We start from the raw sequence: 23,173 nt of genomic DNA, 5'->3' as shown, positions 1-23,173 counted from the left end.
TACCTACACACATCAACTACACACTACATCACCTACACACTACATCACCTGCACAATACATCACCTACACAATACATCACCTGCACACTACATCACCTACACACTACATCACCTACACACAACATCACCTACACACAACATCACCTACACTACATCACCTACACAACAACATCACCTACACAACAACATCACCTACACACAACATCACCTACACTACATCACCTACACTACATCACCTACACAACAACATCACCTACACACATCACCTACACTACATCACCTACACACTACATCACCTACACACTACATCACCTACACTACATCACCTACACAACAACATCACCTACACAACAACATCACCTACACACAACATCACCTACACTACATCACCTACACAACAACATCACCTACACAACAACATCACCTACACACAACATCACCTACACTACATCACCCACACAACAACATCACCCACACACCACACCACCGTGTGAACCACGTGGTGCACCACCACCACCCCCTCTCCTCTCTCCCCGTGTGCGCCCTCCTACCTGGCTCATCGTTGCCTGCTGACGGGTTCCGCCGATGCCAGCCATTGGCGAGGTTACACGCGAAAAACTATTCCCTCGCGTGGCGGTGCCGGCGGGCTGATAGGAGGGGGAGGTCCGACGTTTCGCGCCGCCGGGCCCGGGGTGACGCGACCCCCACGCTCGTTTGCGACCACGTGCGAGGCCTTAGCAGGGCACGTTTAGAAAACGTAGCGCGGATAAGGCGACCACGTGACAGCGAGGCTAGAATTCCGTAGAACTGATAAGCGCTGCCCCTCCCCCCGTAGACTCCTGTTAATACGCACTGTACTTTAACACGCGCAAGAGTACTGTACCTGCCCCCCTGTTACAGTCGTCCACAAACCCCCCCCAGCTTATAACCAATTTGGTTTCGCCCTCCCCCCCAGCTTGTAACCAATTTGGTTTCGCCCACCCCCCCGGCTTGAAACCAATTTGGTTTCGCCCACCCCTTAGCTAGTAACCAATTTGGTTTCGCCCACCCCCTTAGCTAGTAACCAATTTGGTTTCGCCCACCCCCTTAGCTTGTAATCAATTTGGTTTCGCCCACCCCCTCAGCTTGTAACCAATTTGGTTTCGCCCACCCCCCCTCAGCTTGTAACCAATTTGGTTTCGTCCACCCCCTCAGCTAGTAACCAATTTGGTTTCGCCCACCCCCTCAGCTAGTAACCAATTTGGTTTCGCCCACCCCCCCAGCTAGTAACCAATTTGGTTTCGCCCACACCCCTCAACTTGTCACCAAGTTGGTTTCGCCCACCCCCCCAGCTTGTAACCAATTTGGTTTCGCCCACCCCCCCAGCTTGTAACCAATTTGGTTTCGCCCACACCCCTCAACTTGTAACCAATTTGGTTTCGCCCTCCCCCCCAGCTTGTAACCAATTTGGTTTCGCCCACACCCCTCAGCTTGACACCAATTTGGTTTCGCCCACACCCCTCAGCTTGACACCAATTTGGTTTCGCCCTCCCCCCCTCAGCTTGACACCAATTTGGTTTCGCCCGTCAGCGTCACGATTTTGGTTCCACTTCACTTTGTAAGATCTCGGCTGGCCTTGGGAGTTTGCGGCTGAGGGAGTTTGCGACTGAGTGAGTTTTTTTTTAAACTTCCATCTTAATCCACCCGCACTTTTAAACATTTAAAACAAACAAAATACAAAATGTACCGACCGAGATTAATCGATTAACCCCTCGTTTTAAAAAGCGATCGAAACTAAAAAAAAAGCCGGCTTCGGGGCCTGCAAGTCTGGGGGCCTTTCGCCGATTTCTTCCCTTCAATCGATCGAATGATCGATCGATCGAACTCGTGGTGGTGGTGGTGTTTAACGTCGTTCGCGTGGACATCGTGAAACAACACGCCACGTGAACACAAAGACAAAGATCCCCCGTGTAGCCTTAGCAGGCTGTAGGGGGCAAGTGGTGTTAGTGACCCCCTTTCACATTCTAAAGATAAACACGTGTATACACACACAGTGTACACACACACACAGTGTACACACACACGTGTACACACACACAGTACACACACACGTGTACACACACACGTGTACACACACACACACGTGTATACACACAGTGTACACACACAGTGTACACACACGTGTACACACACACACGTGTACACACACACGTGTACACACACACACGTGTACACACACACGTGTACACACACACAGTACACACACACACGTGTACACACACACGTGTACACACACACGTGTACACACACACGTGTACACACACGTCTACACACACACAGTGTACACACGTGTACACACACAGTGTACACACACACAGTGTACACACACACACACGTGTACACACACGTGTACACACACACATGTGTACACACACACACAGTGTACACACACACACAGGTGTACACACACACACACGTGTACACACACAGTGTACACACACACAGTGTACACACACACACACGTGTACACACACACGTGTACACACACGTGTACACACACACAGTGTACACACACAGTGTACACACACACGTGTACACACACAGTGTACACACACACACGTGTACACACACACAGTGTACACACACACATGTGTACACACACGTGTATACACACACGTGTACACACACACAGTGTACACACAGTGTACACACACACGTGTACACACACACGTGTACACACACACGTGTACACACACGTGTACACACACACGTGGCAAGAATAACAACAACACTTATTTGCCCTTGCTCGTCTCGTTGTGATTGTGCATGTGTCCGGTTTGCTTGTGTTCACCGCTTTTGTATTCCTCAACTGTGTTGCTTAATTTTATTTTACGGGAAGCATATTAAGATATATTCTTAGTTCTTTCGGTAAAGTCACCACGTTGAAGGGAAACAATAAAATAATAAAATATATAACAATAAAAAGAATATGAATTACTGCAGTCACGAAAGCTTTAAATCAAAATTTAAGCATATTAAGAGTTTACATTTTAACGTAAAGTAACAAGAAAATGTTGACACTCGTGAGAATTTTCAACGAGAAACGTGGCTCTGGGGAAGGATTCCAGAGGCACGCGCTGACCAACGAAGGCGGACAAGTGGGGAGGAGAGATAATCTTTTTGACTTTGTGAAGATATTAACATCACGTTTGTTATCATGTTGCAAGTGTGTTAACCGTTCATTTATTTGGGTTGATAGTATTTCATTAAAAAGCATACTTAATTTTTTTTTGCTGTGAATCACATTTTAAATATATGTATACACAATGTTGGGCACGTTATTGTTAGAATGTTTAATAATTGCACCACACAGTGGAATTAAAACCTTTAATTTGTCAGTACGTAAAAAAATATTTGTTACAAGTTTAAACGGAATGCATTTAAGAAAAACACACGAATGTAGTTTGCTTGGAAATAATTAATGAATATTGATATATTTTTTATTTAAAGCTTTCGTGACTGCAGGGATTCATATTGTTGGTAATTCGGTAAAGTCACCTGCACGTAGAAGGGAAACAATAAAATAATAAAAATATAAAACAATAAAATTATTGTAAAACAATAAAGTTATTATTCTTGGTTCTTTCGGTAAAGTCACCACCACGTAGAAGGGAAACAATAAAATAATAAAAATATAAAACAATAAAATTATTGTAAAACAATAAAATTATTATTCTTGGTTCTTTCGGTAAAGTCACCACCACGTAGAAGGGAAACAATAAAATAATAAAAATAATAAAACAATAAAATTATTGTAAAACAAAATTATTATTCTTGGTTCTTTCGGTAAAGTCACCACCACGTAGAAGGGAAACAATAAAATAATAAAAAATATAAAACAATAAAATTATTGTAAAACAATACAATTATTATTCTTGGTTCTTTTTGTAAAGTCACCTGCACGTAGAAGGGAACCAATAAAATAATACAAAATATAAAACAATAAAATTATTGTAAAACAATAAAATTATTATTCTTGGTTCTTTTTGTAAAGTCACCTGCACGTAGAAGGGAACCAATAAAATAATACAAAATATAAAACAATAAAATTCTCAAGACGTTTCGACCGCAACACAAGCAATCATCATCAGATGATTTTATTGTTATTGTGTTATATTTTTATTATTTCATTGTTTCCCTTCTAACGTGGTGGTGACTTTACCAAAAGAACCAAGAATATGAATCCCTGCAGTCACGGAAGCTTTAAATCAAAATTCGTTCTTTTTTTTCTATTAAAAGCGACAGCCCCGTAATGTGTTAACATTTTTGTTGAAGCCCTCTATTGTATATTGTGTGCCGTTGTATTGATATGGGCAAGGATAACTTAGGCGACTATCTCTGCGAGTCTCGGTGAAATCCCCTAACCCCCTTCATCTCGTGAAACGTCGTGGGAATTGTATCGCGTGATTTTATTATTTTATTCTCATTCTCTCACGTGGTGGTGGTGACTTTACCGAGAGAAGCAAAGAAGACGAATCCTGTATCATTATCACTTAGGGGCCGCCCATAAATGACGTCACGCACCTATGGAGGGCGTCAGACGTTTGTGACGATGTGTGACGTAGGGGGGGAGGAGGGGTTGAGAAATGTGACGTCACATCAAAATGCGCAACTTTAAATATCTATATTCTTAGCTCTTTCGGTAAAGTCACGTTGAAGGGAAACAATAAAATAATAAAAATATATAAAACAATAAAAATTCTCACGACGTTTCGACCATAACACAAACGGTCGTCATCAGGCGTTATGGTCGAAACGTCGTGAGAATTTTTATTGTTTTATATATATTGTTATTTTATTGTTTCCCTTCAACGTGACTTTACCGAAAGAGCTAAGAATATGAATTACTGCAGTCACGAAAGCTTTAAATCAAAATTTAAATATCTACTTAATTAAATAGAATTGTTATAACGGCACTAATTTTGAATAATTTTCATTATTAACTATTTGATGTTTTAAATTTACTAAGGTCACCTTTTATTTATTCCATGAAGGAGCATTTCGCTTCTCCGTGGGAGAATGGTGATGCATACATTTAGTAAAAAACATTTTGAATGATTGTTATTAAACATTTTGATTTTAATGATTCTACCAGGGCTTTTCATTCTGTGGAATGAATATGTAATTGATATTATTGTACTCTCCATTTTGCTTCGTTCTACTGCAAAGTTTCAAGTATTTTTTTAATAGAATTACTTTTAATATTTTATAATTCTACAAATGTTTTCTCCTACAACATCAGAGTGCAGCGCCACATTAAATACGCACTACAATGACAATAGTGTAAAGCGATTTGAAGCGTGTTTCATTTTAAAAATGGAAATATGGTTTGGGAGGTGTGGGGGGCAGAACTTTGTGACGTCATATTTCAGGGGCGTCTGACTTTGTGACGCTGTGTGACGAGGGGGGCAGGGGGGGGGGGTCAAAAATCGGCCAAACTCGTGTGACGTCATTTATGGACGGCCCCTTATGGGAACATTGCTTTTGACATACACGATTTTGAGATAGGCGTGCTTTTCGCGTATGCCAAGGAGTGCCTGTGGGGAGCGGTTAGTGTAGCGGTTAGTGCGCCGAGCTACAAACCTGGCGACCCGGGTTCGATTCCCACTCACGGCCAACACCAGTGACGATTGTCTGAACTGCTCCCGGGCCTCCCCTAGGTCGACTCAGCCTCAAATGAGTACCTGGTGCGATGCGGAAACATTGCCACGAAGGAGACAAAGGGTGGCCGGGCGTGGTGTTGGCCACCCACCCCCCTTGTTTGCTGTGCCGGCCTTCATAGGTGCTTCCCTAACAGCACTTGCCCCGACAGTCTGTTACAGGCTACACGGGGAGGGGGTCTTTGTAATGGAACAAATTCTGAATTAAACTCTAAGAGACAGGGACAGGAGCGTGTGTATGTTGAGCGTCTTTCGCACCGTACGTAGCCAAACCGTGCTGACCAGAGGCGTGGGGGAAGGGCAACGAACTTCAACGCAAAATCAGCTTCAAAGAAGTTTGTTTTCGGCATAGAGAAAGCACATTGATTAGAGAACGTACGAAAAGGTAAGAGACACATTGTCAAGAGAGAGGCGAGCGGGATTGTGCGGGGCGTTGGCGTTCTAAGGCACGGCCAAGGGCAGTGTCAGAGAATGTAAGTGTGTGGGCACGTCTAGTAGAACCTCTTTTGCACTGCACGTAGCCACCCGTGCTAATCGGGACAGCGGCCCAGCCAAGAGGAGAAAACGTGCCTGAGACCATCCCACTGCCGAGTTGGGAGCGATGAAAATCGGCTCATTCATTGGTTACGTTTTTTTGAAGCCAGCTGGCCAGGCGTTAGGGCAAAACGGAGCCCAACCTTTCACCCAGGCAACTGGCGAGCACGGACTAAGCTTGTGATTCGCATGCACTAACCTACGTACCCGCTCACCTACCCACCCAACCTATACAAGACAAAGATCCCCCGTGTAGTCTTAACAGGCTGTTGGAGGAGGTGCCGTTAGCGAGCACCTATGAGGGCCGGCACGGGTGGGTGGCCGGCACCACGCCTGATCGCCTTCGTCTCCCGAGTGGCGATGTTTACATACTACATTCGGTAATCATTTGAGGCTGAGTCGACCTAGGAGAGGCATATGATCGGTTCAGATAATTGTCACTGGTGTTGGCCGTCAGCGGGAATCGGGTTCGTAGCGCAGCAGCGTGCTAACCGCTACAGTACCGGTCCCCATATCTACCTGTGCACCTGCCTGCCCACATGCATGTCCACCTACATGCCTACCTACCTGCCTGCCTGCCTCGTCACGCACTCGCAAACCCACTCATATACTTGCCCACCTACACGCCTACCCGTGCGCCTGCATGCACACCTATCCGTCTACCCGCTCGCCCACCCACCCACCCACACACCCACACGCCCACACACCCACCCACCCACCCACCTAACCCGCCCACCCACCGGTAAATTAACGCTGCCCCCCACGTTCCTCGCTGCGTTTCGGTAGCAAGGGGGGGGGCCGATGCAGCGCCTCACCGTGCGCAAGAAGGAGACAGCGGAGGTGGCGGGCGCCGAGATGTCATTTGCGCTGTCGCAACGGGCGCGCCACGCCGCCCGTGTGCTTCTGCAGCGCTTCCCCGACACTGGCTCTGACCCAGGTTCGTTCCCGCTTTGGAGTTGCCGGCGACGTTTTTTTTTTCCGTGGTGCTCCATTGGTGCCCTCTATCAACTAATCTATTCAGGCATTATTTTACCGGGCAAGGCTGCGCTGAGCTGCGTAGCCATTTATCAGCAGCGACCTGGCCACAAAATGATTGCTCGAATGAAGTGGCTTATCACGTGGACGTTCGCAGCAGCCAAATACGCTCAACGCACGTCGATTCGAGAGAGACACCGCAAACTCCAAATATACAGCAGCAGATGTCGTGGTTGGGATCGAACCCACGACCTCCTGTATACCAGGCGAGGGAGTTAACATCTCCTAGCCACCATGATGATGATGAGGGAGAGAGACACAGACTCCAAATATACAGCAGCAGATATCGGGGTTGGGATCGAACCCACGACCTCCTGTATACCAGGTGAGGGAGTTAACATCTAGCCACCATGATGATGACGAGGGAGAGAGACACAGACTCCAAATATACAGCAGATGTCGGGGTTGGGATCGAACCCACGACATCCTGTATACCAGGCGAGGGAGTTAACATCTAGCCACCATGATGATGATGAGGGAGAGAGACACAGACTCCAAATATACAGCAGCATATGTCGGGGTTGGGATCGAACCCACGACCTCCTGTACACCAGGCGAGGGAGTCAACATCTAGCCACCGTGGCACCCGTGACGCTGATGCAATTCGACGCGTGTCACTCACAGGGGCGAGACGCGAGGCGAGCAGGCCGAGCGGACGGCTCAACGACGGGATCGCTCAGGTCCCGCCACCGCGGGGGCGATCGGAGCTGGAGGCGTTCCGCCAGACCCTCCCCGTGGCCGCGTTCCGGGAGCAGTTGCTGGGCACCATCGCCAAGTCCAACATCCTGCTGGTGCTGGGCGAGACCGGCTCCGGCAAAACCACGCAGGTGCTCGCAGCACAGTCCTAGAACTCGGCGCTCCTTCATTCAGCATGTCGGGCTCATTTCCCCAGGACCACCACCACGACGAGCGGGGTGAACGTGGATTATTATTTTATTTTTTACCCCCGAATTGCGATCTTGAGGACTGCCTCCGATCACCGCTTAACACTCGGCGCGCGCCGCCGCCCGTGTCGTCCCCCACCCCCCCGGCAGATCCCTCAGTACATCCTGGACGAGGGCAGCCGCCTGGGGTCGCCGTGCCGCGTGATTTGCGCGCAGCCGCGCCGAATCTCTGCCGTCGCCGCGGCCGAGAGGGTGGCGGAGGAGCGAGGGGAGGGCGTCGGCCAGACCGTCGGCTACCAGATCCGGTTGGAGAGCAAGTGCGTGTACGCGTGTTGGCGCTTCCGTTGTGCGCGCGTGCGCGTGTGTGTGTGTTCTGTTGTTTTTGTTGTTGTTGTTGTGTTTTCCCTCTGGGCCGTGTGCTATTGTAATTTTTCTCGTCGTTTCATTCCAACTGTGCTAGTCGCGCCCCCACGATTAGCGCGGTCGGCTGCGTACGGTGTGAAAGACGTTCAACGTACACACGCGCACATGCACACATACGTTTGTTATTGTGTACTTTTACCGCTGTGTCCTGTCGTGTTTCTCCCTGCCCTGCGCCGTGTCCTTTCGTTGAGTTGTGTGATTTTTAGGGTTGTGTTCGGTTTGCGTTTCTCCGTCCTGTCTGAGCTCTGCAGTGACACAACTCTACGAAAACCGAGCCGGTGCAACAATATTTACGGCACATTTATTTTTGGTTAGGCAACGAAGAAATTATCTTGACAAAAACAGCTGTCGTGAAATCCTTCCTCTGCACGATGCAAGCCAAACAACAATTTGCCATGGGTATGGGTGGGGGTGCAGAACAATTGTCACAAGGAAATTTAGCATATCGCTTTATAGGCATTGTATACGATTGCTGAATTTGTGTTGATGGAATTGTTCTTCAACTCAACTGTCGGTGGTGAGCTGAAACAATCTTGTTGGGCGCACAGTGAAACACTTTTACCACCATGTGGTAATTTAATTGGTTTGGCTGTGTCGGCTGGTGGGGGGAGGACTTCACACACGTTGGACCATTGAGCACGGTTGGCTACGTACGGTGGTGCGAAAGAAGTTCAACTTGCATACCTACGTTAAATTTACGAATCGTAATATTGACTGACAACCTAGATGTTAGGTTAACAGGAAAACACCATGTATGTATTTGAGATCCCTTATACCTCAGCTTATCACTCAGCTATTTCAATGCTAAATTCTATGCTAATTCCTTTGTCAAGGGGTGCCTCTGCGGATGTGTATACTTTAACTTAGCTATTTCAATGAGCCATTTCAATGCTAAATTCTATGCTAATTCCTTTGTCAAGGGGTGCCTCTGCGGATGTGTATACTTTAACTTAGCTATTTCAATGAGCCATTTCAATGCTAAATTCTATGCTAATTCCTTTGTCAAGGGGTGCCTCTGCGGATGTGTATACTTTAACTTAGCTATTTCAATGAGCCATTTCAATGCTAAATTATATGCTAATTCCTTTGTCAAGGGGTACCTCTGCGGATGTGTATACTTTAACTTAGCTATTTCAATGAGCCATTTCAATGCTAAATTCTATGCTAATTCCTTTGTCAAGGGGTGCCTCTGCGGATGTGTACACTTTAACTTAGCTATTTCAATGAGCCATTTCAATGCTAAATTCTATGCTAATTCCTTTGTCAAGGGGTGCCTCTGCAGATGTGTATACTTTAACTTAGCTATTTCAATGAGCCATTTCAATGCTAAATTATATGATAATTCCTTTGTCAAGGCGCTTAGTGTTTTTCTTCTCACACAGCTTAAAGGTCGTGATCTGAGCGTGGCTTTTTTCACTCCAGCGCTGTCCTACCAGACAGTCTCGTCCCTTCACCTGATGAAGGCCGCTTGTGTTGTGGCCGAAACGTCGTGATTTTTGTTATTTTATTTTTTACCTACGTGGTGACTTTACCCAATAGAACCAAAGAGTATCCCTCATTAAAGGTCGTGATCTCAGCGTGGCTTCTCTCACTCCAGCGCTGTCCTCCAGACAGTCTCGTCCCTTCACCTGATGAAGGCCGCTTGTGTTGTGGCCGAAACGTCGTGATTTTTGTTATTTTATTTTTAACCTGCTACGTGGTGACTTTACCCAATAGAACCAAAGAGTATCCCTCATACCGTCGCGTTCCGCACGCGGCGTTGCGCGCAGGGTCTCGCCAAAGACGCTCCTCACGTTCTGCACCAACGACGTGCTGCTGAGGACCCTCATGGCCGGAGACAGCGCCACGTCTACCGTCGTGACGCACATCATCGTGGTACGTGCCGAGCTACAGTCGATCCACCACACACCGGTGCTCAAAAGTTTTCTTTTCAGTCTAATCTAGATTTGAAGTTTTCGTGACTGCAGGGGTCCACGCCCCTGGGTTCTCTCGGTAAAGTCACCGTGGTAGGTAGAAAATGAAATGAATTAAATCACGGCGTTTCGGGCGCGCGCACACGCAAGCGTCAGTCAGCAGGTGGAACAACCACAGCAAGAAAGAATTGCTGAAGTGGGCAAAAGGGCTGCTGCTGCTGTCACAAGAGGCTATCGAGGCCTGTAGATGTGGTTGTCCCACCTGCTGACGGACCCTTGTGTGTGCGCTCGCTCGAAACGTCGTGATTTTAATTTATTTTATTTTATTCGGTCTAACCCAAGATGTGGCCAGTTCCGGTTTCTGAGTTTTTGTTCGGTTTTAGTGTCTCAATCATTGGATTGACAACGGACTGTATGTACATGGTGAAGTTTAATTATTGTTATGAAGCTGGTGCTGATGCTGTTGCTACTGGTTGGTTAAAGGTGATGATGGTGGTGATGCTGGTAGTGTTGTTGCTGCTGCTAAGGGTGGTGGTTATTGATGGTTCTGCTGGTGGTGGTGATGGTTAAGGGTGGTGATGATGGTAGTGATAATTGTGGTGGTGGTGGTGATTACGGGTGGTGATGATGATGGTGGTAGTGCTGGTGTTGGTTCTGGTGGTGGTATTGGTGGTGGTTCTTAAAGAGTGGTGCTTGCCACCCACCCCCTTGTGTACCGTGCCTGCCTTCATAGGAGCTACTCGCTTACAGCACTTGCCCCAACGAGTCTGTTAAGGCTATACGGGGGATCTTTGTCTTGTCAGTTGGTCATGATAGATTTTTGTTAACTGGTGGTGGCGAAATTGGCAATGGTGATGATGGCGGTGGTGGTGGTGGTTACATTGACGATGATGATGATGATGGCAGCGTTGGCGGTGATGTATCCACTAGGACGAGATCCATGAACGCGACCGCTTCTGCGACATCCTGCTCATCAAGCTGCGCGACATTCTGGAGCGGCAGTGCAACCTCCGCGTCGTGCTGATGAGCGCCCCCCTCAACGTCTCACTCTTTTCAGAGTACTTCGGCGGCTGCCCCGTCGTCAGACGTGAGAGACGGCTAAATCCATCCGTCGGTTGAACACGTAGCGGTAGGCTTTCGCGACCAATATTATCGATAATGTATTAGAGGTTTTTTTGGGTTTGATCGCGTCAATGTAAATGTGTTGTTAAACCCGACGGCCAATTTGTAAGATTTTGTCACGTAAAACAAAATATCGTTACTAGCACGGCGCACCGTTGTGTTGGAGGAGTAAACCCACAACATTTACCATTGGAGTGCGACATTTGCCGGTTGTAATTACCGAACGGTAAATGTTGTGGGTTTACTCCTCCAGCACACCGGTGTGTGCCGAATTAGCAACTCGTTGGCCACGTTTTGTTTACTTGACAAACCTCGCTAACCGGCTGCTGCGTCGGGTGGTGGCAGGTTTAACGACACAACATTTATATTCACTCGATCTAACCGTGCGTCGGCGGCGGCGGTGGCGGCGGCGGGCCAAACGCAACGGCGATGTTGGACGTGGCGGTGTGCACGCCGTGTTGCCTCTCGTCCGTGGGCCAGTGCCTGGGAGGCTTTTCGAGGTGAAGCGGTTCTTTCTGGAGGACATCCTGCCCACCACTGGTTACAAGTCTAAGGAGATGGAGAGACGCCAGAAGGAGAAAGATCAACGTACGTACAGCCGGCAAAAACCACCCCCCCCCACCACCCACCCGCCCCCCGCATTGCTTGAGAGAGCCTCCCATTGTGTTGAGGCGGCGATCTCCAACTGTATCGGAATCAGGAGAATATTGATAGCGGTAGGAACCTCCTGGTTACACCACCAGCCCACACGGGGATTATTGTTGTTGTGTCCGTCCGTCGTGCATCCAAAAATGGGAGAGGTGGGGCTGGGTGGAGAGGGGAGGGTGGGGAGGGGCTGGGTAGGGAGGGAGGGGCTGGGTAGGGAGGGGAGGGTGGGGAGGGGCTGGGTGGGGAGGAAGGGGCTGGGTGGGGAGGGTGGGGAGGGTGGGGAGGGTGGGGCTGGGTGGGGAGGGGAGGGTGGGGCTGGGTGGGGAGGGGAGGGTGGGGAGGGGCTGGGTGGGGAGGGTGGGGCTGGGGGTGGGGGTGGGAGGGGTGGGGCCGGGGGGGCAGGGGCTGGTCACCCCGTGGTGCCCTTATAAAACTCAACGTTTAACCTACTCACGCCGGCTTGTGCCCGCCCTCACAGTCGGGCATATTTGCGGAATACACCACGGAGCCGCCGTTGACCCTGGTCGTTGACCAAGCAACCCAACGTTCCTACCGGCTCCCTCCGCAGGAGAATGTGTTTGTTCATATTGGAGGAATCCAATCAGCCAATGTCAACTGGGCTCTTCCGTCGCTCTTCTTCTTCATCATGATTGTGCAATCGCATCGCCACAGTAGCCGTGTTGTTATTATTAACACTGTGAATGTTGTCGTTATTGTTGTGTGTTGTTGTTGTTTTATAAACTGTCGTCCGTGTCGTTATTATTATTAACACTGTGAATGTTGTCGTTATTGTTGTGTGTTGTTGTTGTTGTATAAACTGTCGTCCGTGTCGTTATTATTATTAACACTGTGAATGTTGTCGTTATTGTTGTGTGTTGTTGTTGTTTTATAAACTGTCGTCCGTGTCGTTATTATTATTAACACTGTGAATGTTGTCGTTATTGTTGTGTGTTGTTGTTTTATAAACTGTCGTCCGTGTTGTTATTATTATTAACACTGTGAATGTTGTCGTTATTGTTGTGTGTTGTTGTTTTATAAACTGTCGTCCGTGTTGTTATTATTATTAACACTGTGAATGTTATCGTTATTGTTGTGTGTTGTTGTTTTATAAACTGTCGTCCGTGTTGTTGTTATTATTATTAACACTGTGAATGTTGTCGTTATTGTTGTGTGTTGTTGTTGTTTTATAAACTGTCGTCCGTGTTGTTGTTATTATTATTAACACTGTGAATGTTGTCGTTATTGTTGTGTGTTGTTGTTTTATAAACTGTCGTCCGTGTTGTTGTTATTATTATTAACACTGTGAATGTTATCGTTATTGTAGTATGTTGTTGTTGTTTTATAAACTGTCGTCCGTGTTGTTGTTATTATTATTAACACTGTGAATGTTGTCGTTATTGTTGTGTGTTGTTGTTTTATAAACTGTCGTCCGTGTTGTTATTATTATTAACACTGTGAATGTTGTCGTTATTGTTGTGTGTTGTTGTTTTATAAACTGTCGTCCGTGTTGTTGTTATTATTATTAACACTGTGAATGTTGTCGTTATTGTTGTGTGTTGTTGTTGTTTTATAAACTGTCGTCCGTGTTGTTGTTATTATTATTAACACTGTGAATGTTATAGTTATTGTTGTGTGTTGTTGTTTTATAAACTGTCGTCCGTGTTGTGCATCCACAAGTACAGGTGTGTGTGTCACAGACTTAGTGCATCCACAAGTACAGGTGTGTGTGTGTGTCGGACTTAGTGCATCCACAAGTACAGGTGGGTCGGTGTGTGTGTGTGTCGGACTTAGTGCATCCACCAGTACAGATGGGTCGGTGTGTGTGTGTCGGACTTCACGCATCCACAAGTACAGGTGTGTGTGTGTGTCGGACTTAGTGCATCCACAAGTACAGGTGGGTGTGTGTGTGTTGGCTTAGTGCATCCACAAGTACAGGTGTGTGTGTGTGTCGGCTTAGTGCATCCACAAGTACAGGTGTGTGTGTGTGTGTCGGACTTAGTGCATTCACAAGTACAGGTGTGTGTGTGTGTGTCGGACTTAGTGCATCCACAAGTACAGGTGGGTGTGTGTGTGTTGGCTTAGTGCATCCACAAGTACAGGTGTGTGTGTGTGTCGGCTTAGTGCATCCACAAATACACGTGGGTGTGTGTGTGTCGGCGGTGGGTGGCTTACTGCAGCTACCATATCATGCGTCCTGTGCTGGAAGAAATAAAGCCTCCAGTTAAATTTTTGACTTGTTACACTGGTCTACAGCCAAAATGCTTTCGAGAAATAAACATGTAGTCCAACTTTACTAATTCTGTGTCACTGAGCTGTCCACTTGACACTGATGTTCCGCTGTGTCTGTTCCACCTGAAGAAGGAGACTTGTGTTGCCTCCGAAACGTCGTGATTTAATTGTTTTCTTTTGTTTTATTTTATTTTACCTCCGTGACTCCACCGTACAAATTGATTCTCATTCTTTCGTGAGGAGTCGACTCCTTTTTAATCGCATTAAGAATCGACTCCCATTGACTTGCACGGGGAATCGGATTGTAGAGTTGTATTAGATATCGATTGCTCATTGAATTGCATGAGCAATCGACTTAGCGTCTGAATCAATACCTTGTCGACTTGTGTTTGGAACCGGTTCGTCGTGTGGAGTTGGATCCGGGTCTGGGGGGTTCAGCATCGCCTGGTGAGTTTACACTCAACACTCACCACTACTCACCACTCACCACTAGTACACTCACCACTAGTACACTCACCACTCACCACTACTCACCACTAGTACACTCACCACTAGTACACTCACCACTCACCACTAGTACACTCACCCCTAGCACACTTACCACTCACCACTAGTACACTCACCACTACTCAACACTCACCACTAGCACACTCACCACTACTCACCACCACTCACCACTAGTACACTCACCACTACTCACCACTAGTACACTCACCACTAGTACACTCACCACTCACCACTAGTACACTCACCACTAGTACACTCACCACTACTCACCACTCACCACTACTCACCACTCGCCACTAGTACACTCACCACTACTCACCACTACTCACCACTAGTACACTCACCACTCACCACTAGTACACTCACCACTAGTACACTCACCACTACTCACCACTACTCAACACTCACCACTAGTACACTCACCACTAGTACACTCACCACTAGTACACCCACCACTAGTACACTCACCACTACTCACCACTAGTACACTCACCACTAGTACACTCACCACTAGTACACCTACCACTCACCACTACTCACCACTAGTACACTCACCACTAGTACACTCACCACTAGTACACTCACTACTCACCACTACTCACCACTAGTACACTCACCACTAGTACACTCACCACTCACCACTACTCACCACTCACCACTACTCACCACTAGTACACTCACCACTAGTACACTCACCACTACTCACCACTCACCACTACTCACCACTAGTACACTCACCACTAGTACACTCACCACTCACCACTACTCACCACTCACCACTACTCACCACTAGTACACTCACCACTAGTACACTCACCACTCACCACTACTCACCACTCACCACTAGTACACTCACCACTAGTACACTCACCACTACTCACCACTAGTACACTCACCACTAGTACACTCACCACTAGTACACCCACCACTCACCACTACTCACCACTAGTACACTCACCACTCACCACTACTCACCACTCACCACTACTCACCACTACTCACCACTAGTACACTCACCACTAGTACACTCACCACTAGTACACTCACCACTCACCACTACTCACCACTACTCACCACTACTCACCACTCACCACTAGTACACCGCTGTGTCTGTTCCACCTGAAGAAGGAGACTTGTGTTGCCTCCGAAACGTCGTGATTTAATTGTTTATTTTATTTTGTTTTATTTTACCTCCGTGACGCCACCGTATAAATTGATTCTCAACATTGTTTCGTGAGGAGTCGACTCCTTTTTAAACGCATTAAGAATCGACTCCTATTGACTTGCACGGGGAATCGGATTGAAGAGTTGTATTAGAATTCGATTGCTCATTGAATTGCATGAGAAATCGACTTAGAGTCTGAATCAATACCTTGTCGACTTGTGTTTGGAACCGGTTCGTCGTGTGGAGTTGGATCCGGGTTTGGGGGGTTCAGCATCGCCTGGTGAGTTTACACTCAACACTCACCACTACTTACCACTAGTACACTCACCACTAGTACACTCACCACTAGTACACTCACCACTAGTACACCCACCACTCACCACTACTCACCACTAGTACACTCACCACTAGTACACTCACCACTCACCACTACTCACCACTCACCACTACTCACCACTAGTACACTCACCACTAGTACACTCACCACTAGTACACTCACCACTCACCACTACTCACCACTACTCACCACTCACCACTAGTACACCGCTGTGTCTGTTCCACCTGAAGAAGGAGACTTGTGTTGCCTCCGAAACGTCGTGATTTAATTGTTTATTTTATTTTGTTTTATTTTACCTCCGTGACGCCACCGTATAAATTGATTCTCAACATTGTTTCGTGAGGAGTCGACTCCTTTTTAAACGCATTAAGAATCGACTCCTATTGACTTGCACGGGGAATCGGATTGAAGAGTTGTATTAGAATTCGATTGCTCATTGAATTGCATGAGAAATCGACTTAGAGTCTGAATCAATACCTTGTCGACTTGTGTTTGGAACCGGTTCGTCGTGTGGAGTTGGATCCGGGTTTGGGGGGTTCAGCATCGCCTGGTGAGTTTACACTCAACACTCACCACTACTTACCACTAGTACACTCACCACTAGTACACTCACCACTAGTACACTCACCACTAGTACACCACTAGTACACTCACCACTACTCACCACTAGTACACTCACCACTAGTACACTCACCACTCACCACTAGTACACTCACCACTCACCACTACTCACCACTCACCACTACTCACCACTAGTACACTCACCACTAGTACACTCACCACTAGTACACTCACCACTAGTACACTCACCACTCTCCACTAGTACACTCACCACTACTCACCACTAGTACACTCACCACTCACCACTAGTACACTCACCACTACTCACCACTAGTACACTCACCACTACTCACCACTCACCACTAGTACACTCACCACTAGTACACTCACCACTACTCTCCACTCACCACTACCCACCACTAGTACACTCACCACTAGTACACTCAACACTCACCACTACTCACCACTCACCACTAGTACACTCACCACTACTCACCACTACTCACCACTCACCACTAGTACACTCACCACTAATACATTCACCACTACTCACCACTAGTACACTCACCACTAGTACACTCACCACTAGTACACTCACCACTACTCACCACTCACCACTACTCACCACTCACCACTACTCACCACTAGTACACTCACCACTACTCACCACTAGTACACTCACCACTAGTACACTCACCACTACTCAACACTCACCACTACTCACCACTCACCACTAGTACACTCACCACTACTCACCACTAGTACACTCACCACTCACCATTACTCACCACTAGTACACTCACCACTAGTATACTCACCACTAGTACACCCACCACTCACCACTACTCACCACTCACCACTAGTACACTCACCACTAGTACACTCACCACTCACCACTACTCACCACTAGTACACTCACCACTAGTACTCTCACCACTCACCACTACTCACCACTAGTACACTTACCACTAGTACACTCACCACTAGTACACTCACCACTAGTACACTCACCACTCACCACTAGCACACTCACCACTAGTACACTCACCACTAGTACACTCACCACTCACCACTACTCACCACTAGTACACTCACCACTCACCACTAGTACACTCACCACTAGTACACTCACCACTACTCACCACTAGTACACTCACCACTCACCACTAGTACACTCACCACTAGTACACTCACCACTCCCCCACTCCCCCTCCCTCCCCCCCAGGACGAGGACTTTGTCACCACCATGGCCAACGCGGCCTTCCTGTCTCACGCTCTGCGCCCTGACCCTTCTGCTGTCCCTGCTGCTGTTGCTGCCCCTGCTGTCCCTGCTGCTGCTGCCCCTGCTGTCCCTGCTGCCCCCGCTGTCCCTGCTGCCCCTGTTGCTGCCCCTGCTGTCCCTGCTGCTGCTGCCCCTGCTGCTGCTGTCCCTGCTGTCCCTGCTGCCCCTGCTGCTGTCCCTGCTGCTGCTGCTGCCCCTGCTGCCCCCGCTGTCCCTGCTGTTGCTGTCCCTGCTGCTGCTGTCCCTGCTGTCCCTGCTGCTGTCCCTGCTGCTGCTGCCCCTGCTGTTGCTGCCCCTGCTGCTGCTGTCCCTGCTGCTGCTGCCCCTGCCGCCGCTGCCCCTGCTGCCCCTGCCGCCGCTGCCCCTGCTGTCCCTGCTGCTGCTCCTGCTGCTGTCCCTGCTGCTACTGCCGCACTGCCGCTTAGCTCCCCGCTGTGCCGCTGGTGGCTCGGCTTCCTGGGCGCTCTCAGACGCTGCTGCTGCTGCTGCACCACCACCAACACCACCGCCGCTGGCTGTGGTGTTGGTGGTGTTGGTGGTGGTGGGGGTGGTGGTGTTGGTGGCGGTGGTGGCGGTGGTGTTGGTGGTGTTGGTGGTGTTGGTGGGGGTGGTGGCGGTGGTGGTGTTGGTGGTGGTGTTATTGGTGGTGGTGTTGGTGGCGGTGGTGTTGGTGGTGGTGGTGTTGTCGGTGGTGGTGTTGGTGGCGGTGGTGGTGTTGGTGGTGGTGGGGGTGGTGGTGTTGGTGGTGGTGGCGGTGGTGGTGGTGTTGGTGGGGGTGGTGGCCGTGGTGGCAGTGGTGGTTGCGAGCAACCCGAGGAGTGGGCGGTGGCAGTGGTGAGGGCGGCTGGGACGCCGCGCTCACTCCTCACGCTGCTCACTGACCGTGAGGACGACGACCAGGTGAGACCACGGGTGGGGCGCACAAGGATATGTGTCTGTGTGTGTGTAGGTCGACTCAGCCTCAAATGAGTACCTGGAGGGATGTGTAAACATCGCCGCTAGGGAGACAAAGGCGGCCGGGCATGGTGCTGGCCACCCACCCCCTCGTGTGCTGTGCCGGCCTTTAAAGGCGCTCGCTAACAGCACTTGCCCCTACAGTCTGTTAAGGCTATACGGGGTATCTTTGTCTGTGCGCGGCACGGGCTAGAGAAGAGATGGAGTGACGTGGTACAAGAGGATGTGGAGCTGAGTCGACTTCCCGATGACTGGTACCAGCGGTGTAAAAATCGGCCTCTGTGGAGGAGGCTCGTGAAGGACGCTACTGGGCAGTTGGAGGCAGTCGCCCTCCAACAACAACGGAGGGCGGAGGAGCGACGCTCAGAACAACGAGCGGAGCGCCGGGTGGCTAAAGCACAGCAGGTTGGCACAGGAGGGGGCACAGGCGGTGCATCAGCCAGTCATCTCAGTCAGTCGACCCGTGGCACCTGGGTCTGTCCCTTGACCTTCTGCCAGCGGGCGTTCGACACTTCACGTGGCCTCAAGGTGCACATAGCCTGGCACAAGCGTCGTGGTGACATCACCGCCACTTGGTGGCGTATGGCGGTTGTTGTTTGTGCATCTCCTCATCTCCCCGTGCCCCCACAGGTGCGTGCATATGCATGTGAGGTGTTGCAAGTCCTCAGCTCCAACCATGTTGGCGCATTGGCCCTCTGCAACAATGGAGGCATCGCGGCCTTCGCCAGCCTGCTGGGACGCACTCACAACCCTCACACCCTGGAGAAGATCACCGGTAGCAACCCACCCACACTCACCACCCACTCTCGCCACCCACACTCACCACTCACCACCCACTCTCGCCACCCACACTCACCACCCACGCTCACCACCCACACTCACCACCCACACTCACCACCCATGCTCGCCACGCTCGTCACGCTCACCACTCTCACCACGCTCACTACTCTCACCAGGCTCACCACTCTCACCAGGCTCACCACTCTCGCCATGCTCACCACCCACACTCACCACTCACACTCACCACCCACCCACCCTCGCCACCCCAGGCACGCTGTGGAACCTGTCGTGCCACGAGCCTCTGAGGGCTGCGCTGGTGGAGCTCTGCCTCCCGGCGCTGGTGGAGCTTGTGCTGGTGCCAGAGAGCGGCTGGAGGAGCAACGTTGGAGACAAACCCTCCTCACCGTCCTCACCTAGCTCGCCCGTCTCACCCTCCTCACTCAGCTCGCCCGCCTCGCCTTCCGCGGCGTTCTGCAACGCCTTGGCGTGCCTGCGGTAAGGCGCGCCGAGACAGACGTGACGGGGACGTTGCGGTGGACGCGACGGGAATGTCGTGGTTGACGTGACGGGGACGTCAGGGTTCACGTCACGGCGGTGACGTTGCAGGGAGTTGAGCTTGGCAGACCCGGACAGGCGGCTGAGCATGCGGCAGTGCGAGGGGCTGGTGGACTGCGTGCTGCACTTCATCCGCTCGGCACTCAAAGGGCACAACATCGAGACTCAGGTGACCCCCACACCAAGATGGGTAGTGGTAAAGTAGTGGTTAGCGCTACGAACCCGGCGACCCGGGTTCAATTCCCGCTCGTGGCCAACACCGGTGAAGATTATCTGAAATGGTCCTGGGCCTCCCCTAGGTGTACTCAGCCTCAATTGAGTACCTGGTGTGGTGTGTAAACATCGCCACTGAGCAGACAAAGGTGGTCGGGCGTTGTGCTTGCCACCAACCCCCTCGTGTGCCGTTCCGGTCTCTTCATAGGTGCTCGCTAACAGCACTTGCCCCTACAGTCTGTTGAGGCTATATGGAGGGTCTTTGTTTATGTATGTGTATGTATGTACACGTGTGTGGATGTATGTGTATGTGTATGTATGTCCGTGTGTGTATTGTCCGGCAAAAACAACCCCCTACCTCCTTGAGGTGCCGGACGGCAAAATTGTGGTGGGCAGTGCCGTGGGGGGAGGGCCAATTTAGATTGGCCTTTCCCTTCATGGCATTTGTTACCACCACAATGGCCAAAAGGGGGCTTTGGACCGGTGCGAGGGACTGGTAACCCCTCCACTTTCAATTAAATACCACTAAAATACGAGGTAATGCATTTATTAAGTTTGTGCCGGAGGCACCAGGGGTACGGGCGTCTATGACGTCTCCTGGCCAAACCCCATTTGGCGGAGCGAGGAGATTGAATCTTTATCCTCGGGGCTTCTTCAGAAACAACAAAAAGCCTCTACGGATGGCCACGTGGAATGTTCGAACGCTCATTGCGGAGGAGAGGCTTCCATTCTTTTGTTGGGAGCTGGACCGGTACCGCCTGCATCTCTATGGTATTCAGGAGGTCCAGGGGACCGGCTCTGGCTCCTGCCACCATGAGGGGTGGACAGTCCTTTACTCGGGGCAGGAGACTGCCAAACAACAGGGAGTGGCTCTTCTTCTGAACAAAAGAATGAAGGGGGCGTGGGAGTGTGGCGGTCAGGTGTGGGATGCTGTAATCCCCAGGATACTTTGGGCTCGCCTTCCCATCAACCAGAGGCAAGGAGTGGTGGTCGTGGTTATGTATGCCCCCACTGAAGACGAACATCTGGAAGGATGCAGGCAAGGCCGATGAGTCAGATGGCTTCTATGACCTCCTGTCAAAGATACTGGCTAAAGTGGCCCCTCGGGATAGAGTCATCTTGTTGGGTGACTTCAATGCCCGAGTTGGTCATGATGCTAGCACCTGGTCTGAAGTGATTGGAGGGCATGGGCCAGATCAGCTCAATAACAACGGTAAGAGGCTGATAGATTTTTGTGCAGCCCATGGGCTTGTAATTACCAACACGCTGTTCCGGCATCGGCACATCCACACAACATCATGGATGCATGCCAGGTCCAAGTGTAACGAGTTCAACTGAGTCGCAGACGTTGTCTTGGGAGCAACACTTTATTCAGAAACTCAACGTAACATAACACAACCTACACTTGGGTGTTGAATGCTCATCTAGCCACGCTACGGCAGAACTAGACACGGTTCGCTATCCCGGCCCAGACCACAAGCTGGGTCCCGGACCACGTGGCTAGAGGCTTCTTCAACCCGACGTGGATCTTCATCACCAGTAACACGAAGAACCCCGAGCCCCTCCTGGGGCCCCCATTATATCGGCCTGGGCTGGGGTTGGCTCCGCCCCTCGCCCCGCCCACCTTCCAGATCTCTCCGGCTCTTTCCCGAAGGCTCCCCGAGAGCTCTGCTATACCACGTGACCGCCCAGCGGCCCCCGTCCACCGGAGGCCCCCCTCCAATATCATCCGGTTACGTGTCGGCAGGCCAACCAGCGTATCATGCCCCAACGTAACCCTGGCTGGCTGACACTCCCTCTCGCTCCCTCACCGGGAGCCCGCACCGCACACCGCACATGGTGCCTCCACGCTGCACAGCGCTCACCCAAGCCCCGTGAGGGCTGGTACTTCGCCCAGTAAGCGGACTACACATAATGCCAAGACATTATCCGCTGTGGTTTCGTAAGCCCGGCACCACACAGTGACAATCACAGTCACTACACAAGCAAGACCATCTGCTGGACTACATTGTGATGGAACAGTGGATGCGGGCCCATGTCCTTGACACCAGGAGCTGATCTGCCCACTGACCATCGACTTGGCATCTTTAAGATGTGCCTGCCATTCTTCCACTCCGGTGGTGGGTGTACACCCAGGACCCCATTCAAACCCATAGTGGCATGGTCTCAGCTAGCTGATTAAAATTTCAAGCGAGAATTTAATCATCGCTTGCAGCTGGGGTTGGCATCATCCCAAACCTCCTCATGTCGAGGGGAAATGGGCGAGGTTTAGGACTGTGGCTTATGCAGCTGCAATGGCTTCTTTGGGTACACGGTCCAGACCTCCTCAGAG

The 23,173-nt window shown here is 50.0% G+C and overlaps 3 protein-coding genes across 3 annotated transcripts in view; 2 read left to right on the top strand and 1 right to left on the bottom strand.

Annotated features, from left to right (window-relative positions):
- Nucleotides 1-786, bottom strand: part of LOC142915780 (TPR and ankyrin repeat-containing protein 1-like) — a 37,814-nt gene extending 37,028 nt beyond the window's left edge. The window contains exon 1 of the mRNA XM_076061456.1: nucleotides 552-786. Within this exon, the coding sequence (XP_075917571.1) occupies nucleotides 552-596 (45 nt within the window). The 5' untranslated portion in view covers nucleotides 597-786. The remainder of the gene's footprint in view (nucleotides 1-551) is intronic.
- Nucleotides 787-1,560: 774 nt separating this feature from the next.
- LOC142915779 (3'-5' RNA helicase YTHDC2-like) lies at nucleotides 1,561-12,908 on the top strand. Its single transcript, XM_076061455.1, has 8 exons — nucleotides 1,561-1,649; nucleotides 7,020-7,170; nucleotides 7,893-8,095; nucleotides 8,303-8,469; nucleotides 10,345-10,450; nucleotides 11,419-11,575; nucleotides 12,091-12,434; nucleotides 12,852-12,908. Exons 2-8 carry the CDS (start codon nucleotides 7,035-7,037, stop codon nucleotides 12,906-12,908), a joined length of 1,170 nt encoding a protein of 389 aa, XP_075917570.1. The 5' UTR covers nucleotides 1,561-1,649; nucleotides 7,020-7,034.
- A 1,983-nt stretch (nucleotides 12,909-14,891) lies between these two features.
- LOC142915778 (uncharacterized) lies at nucleotides 14,892-22,741 on the top strand. Its single transcript, XM_076061454.1, has 6 exons — nucleotides 14,892-14,934; nucleotides 18,283-19,239; nucleotides 19,924-20,068; nucleotides 20,343-20,568; nucleotides 20,680-20,797; nucleotides 22,700-22,741. Exons 2-6 carry the CDS (start codon nucleotides 18,304-18,306, stop codon nucleotides 22,739-22,741), a joined length of 1,467 nt encoding a protein of 488 aa, XP_075917569.1. The 5' UTR covers nucleotides 14,892-14,934; nucleotides 18,283-18,303.
- Nucleotides 22,742-23,173: the final 432 nt, after the last annotated feature.

Source organism: Petromyzon marinus, unplaced genomic scaffold (genome assembly GCF_048934315.1).
Source record: "Petromyzon marinus isolate PM22_M1 ecotype Great Lakes invasive population unplaced genomic scaffold, UKy_Petmar_22M1.pri1.0 PM_G_Scaffold_35, whole genome shotgun sequence".
Classification (NCBI taxonomy): domain Eukaryota; kingdom Metazoa; phylum Chordata; class Hyperoartia; order Petromyzontiformes; family Petromyzontidae; genus Petromyzon; species Petromyzon marinus.
Note: the sequence above shows the minus strand (reverse complement) of the source record. Positions and strands in the feature narration are given on the sequence as shown.